Raw genomic sequence first — 2,500 nt, forward strand, 5'->3', positions numbered from 1 at the left:
CCCCAGGCCCCCAGCCCTGTGCAGCTGTCTCAGCCACTGACCCAAGGCCAGCCCAGATGGGCTACAGGCACTTGCCAGCACCCAGGGCCTGTGCGCCTCACACTCCAAATAATTCCATGATTGTAAAATTGTGTTTGTTCTCAAAACACACACTCAACTCTCATTTGCTCCTTTTTTTCTTCCTCTGGCTTGCATTTGTTCCTCTCTGGAAGTGAATACTGTTAAACATAGCTCCATGTGGTTCTGTGTGTTTGGCTGTTTTCACACGTGGTCCAGTGATCTGGCATGATCCCTGATAAATCTCTCCTCAATCATTTCATTACACCACATCCAGTAGATCTATCTTCAGAGGCGATAGGCTTTCACTCGGCCAATCAACAACCCTCTCCCAGGCTGAACCCTGCTCTGACAGCGCTGGCCCATCAAGTTACTGTAACAAACACCATTCTCTACTCACACAGAAGCATTTACACACACACAAATGTCTTGCCATGAGGCTTTTATTTGTTTGTTCCTTATAAAAATAGCCATCTCATTGTTATCACTATTATATACATCAGAGAGTCACAATAAACAATGGACATAAAGTGATTATGTTTTTGTACATTTTGGAGAATTCACTTTCGATTCACTGTTTCATGTCGTGTGCTTTCACTGAAAGCAAGATACTCAAAGTCCTTTTGATTGTCGAGTTATTTAAAGGTTCATTTAACATTTCCATAGGAAGTTTGAATGGAGAGAGATTGTTTCCTGCTTGGTCCGCTCTACGCCCGGGGAAAGAGACTGGTGCCAACACACACTCTCCTCAATAAATACACCATTATCAACACAGTTTCCTTCTCAAGAAAGGTCATTACACAACATTACATTTGGTCAACATGCAAAGTCAACAACAACAACAACATTTTCAATTTGTTATAGGAATAATTTCTTTGTTTTCATCCACATTGGATTGAAAATATTTCAGATGCGACAAATATCTGTGCTATTAGTGCGGACAGTTCACTAAGATTTGGAATCACACTTTCTGAGATGCTTTTTCAAAGCCGAGAGAAAGTCAGAACCCTGTTTGACATGAGAGAAAGTCAGAACCCTGTTTGAGAGAAAGTGCTGTCGATCAACAAAAAAAAGAAGCAGAGGGAAATAAAAAGGATGAGACAGGAGGAAAGGAAGAGTTTGTGTTAAAACCTTTCGTCGCCTTAAAAAAGTCCAACTTTTAAAGTTTTTTTCGTGTGAAAACACTTATTTTTGGCCATCTCTGTATTTATTGTTGAGCACCCCTGATCTTCTTCAACTAGTTTTACTGTTTCATTACGGAAAAGTTCCCATCTGCCCTCAAACAAAAGTAAACAACTAGGTAGAGTTTTAGCTTACAGGTTCCCAGTCGTCTCAGGTCTGAGAAGCGTAGTGGATGAGTTAGGGCAGGTGGGAATGGAACCCAGCCCTGGTCTAAACCCCAGGGAGCAGTCTCAGCCCACTCAGGTAGGGAGGAACACCCAACCATAGCTTGAGTTAAGAACCTGTGTACCCCAATTCATCCTTATGAGAACTCACATACTGTATAAGAATTTCACCAGGGGACGGATGTTTATAGATTGTATGATTACACCACCAACAATGTTCTAGTAAATTCTCAGAGCGTTATTATTGCACTTCAGTCAGAACTTGGTTGGGTTAGGTCTCTATGTGCCCAGCCTTAGGAATCACGCAGGTAGGCATGGGTTACGATCCGTCTTCCATTCCGTCTGTCCCTCCAATCCTCCAATGGGGCCCCTCCCTATGTTGTGAGGGTGTGCCTCGGGAGCAGGTGAGCCAATCAGAGGGAGTGTCCTCTCCCTGCTTTGGTTCAGCTGCCCACTCTCACATAGGTGACCCGTCCCTTTGCAGCACTCAGACTGGCAGAGCCCGTCTTGAAGAACACAAGCTGGTGACCTAGATAGGAAAAAGAGAGAGAATATGGTGTCAATCAACATGCATGATGAGGGAGAGGTGAGGCAGGAGAGGAACAAACTCCCCTGTATCCCAGTACATAATATGATCATTACACTTTGAAACCTAAGGACAAGATCACTTATGTACATTAAGTGGGTGTCTTCTTGGTGTATTTAATCGATGCCAATCACTGTTATCAATGACATACAACGGACAGAACAGATAAACCCAAAACAAGGAGTTGAAGCAGCAGAGAGAGAGAGAAGGAATGTAAAAGTGCTGTGGGTCTAGACAGGTCTAGTTCAATAAAGTTTAGTGATTGTTTGTGTGTGTCTGTGTGTGTGTGTCTGTGTGTGTGTCTGTGTGTGTGTGTCTGTGTGTGTGTGTGTCTGTGTGTGTGTGTCTGTGTGTGTGTGTCTGTGTGTGTCAGGGAGGGGTAGAGTGATGAGAGACAAGCCTCACTGAAGGCACTGGCTCTGTTTGATCAGAGAGATGTCTGACACCAGTGAGTACTTTACACACAGGCAGGCAGGCAGGCACACACACACACACACACACACACACACAC

General features: G+C 44.0%; 1 protein-coding gene across 1 annotated transcript in view; it reads right to left on the bottom strand.

Annotated features, from left to right (window-relative positions):
* Nucleotides 1-495: 495 nt before the first annotated feature.
* Nucleotides 496-2,500, bottom strand: part of pkdcca (protein kinase domain containing, cytoplasmic a) — a 21,092-nt gene continuing 19,087 nt past the window's right edge. The window contains exon 7 of the mRNA XM_083695418.1: nt 496-1,932. Coding sequence (XP_083551544.1) covers nt 1,847-1,932 — 86 coding nt within the window. The 3' untranslated portion in view covers nt 496-1,846. The remainder of the gene's footprint in view (nt 1,933-2,500) is intronic.

Source organism: Argentina silus (assembly GCF_951799395.1).
Source record: "Argentina silus genome assembly, chromosome: X".
In the NCBI taxonomy this organism is placed as follows: Eukaryota; Metazoa; Chordata; class Actinopteri; order Argentiniformes; family Argentinidae; genus Argentina; species Argentina silus.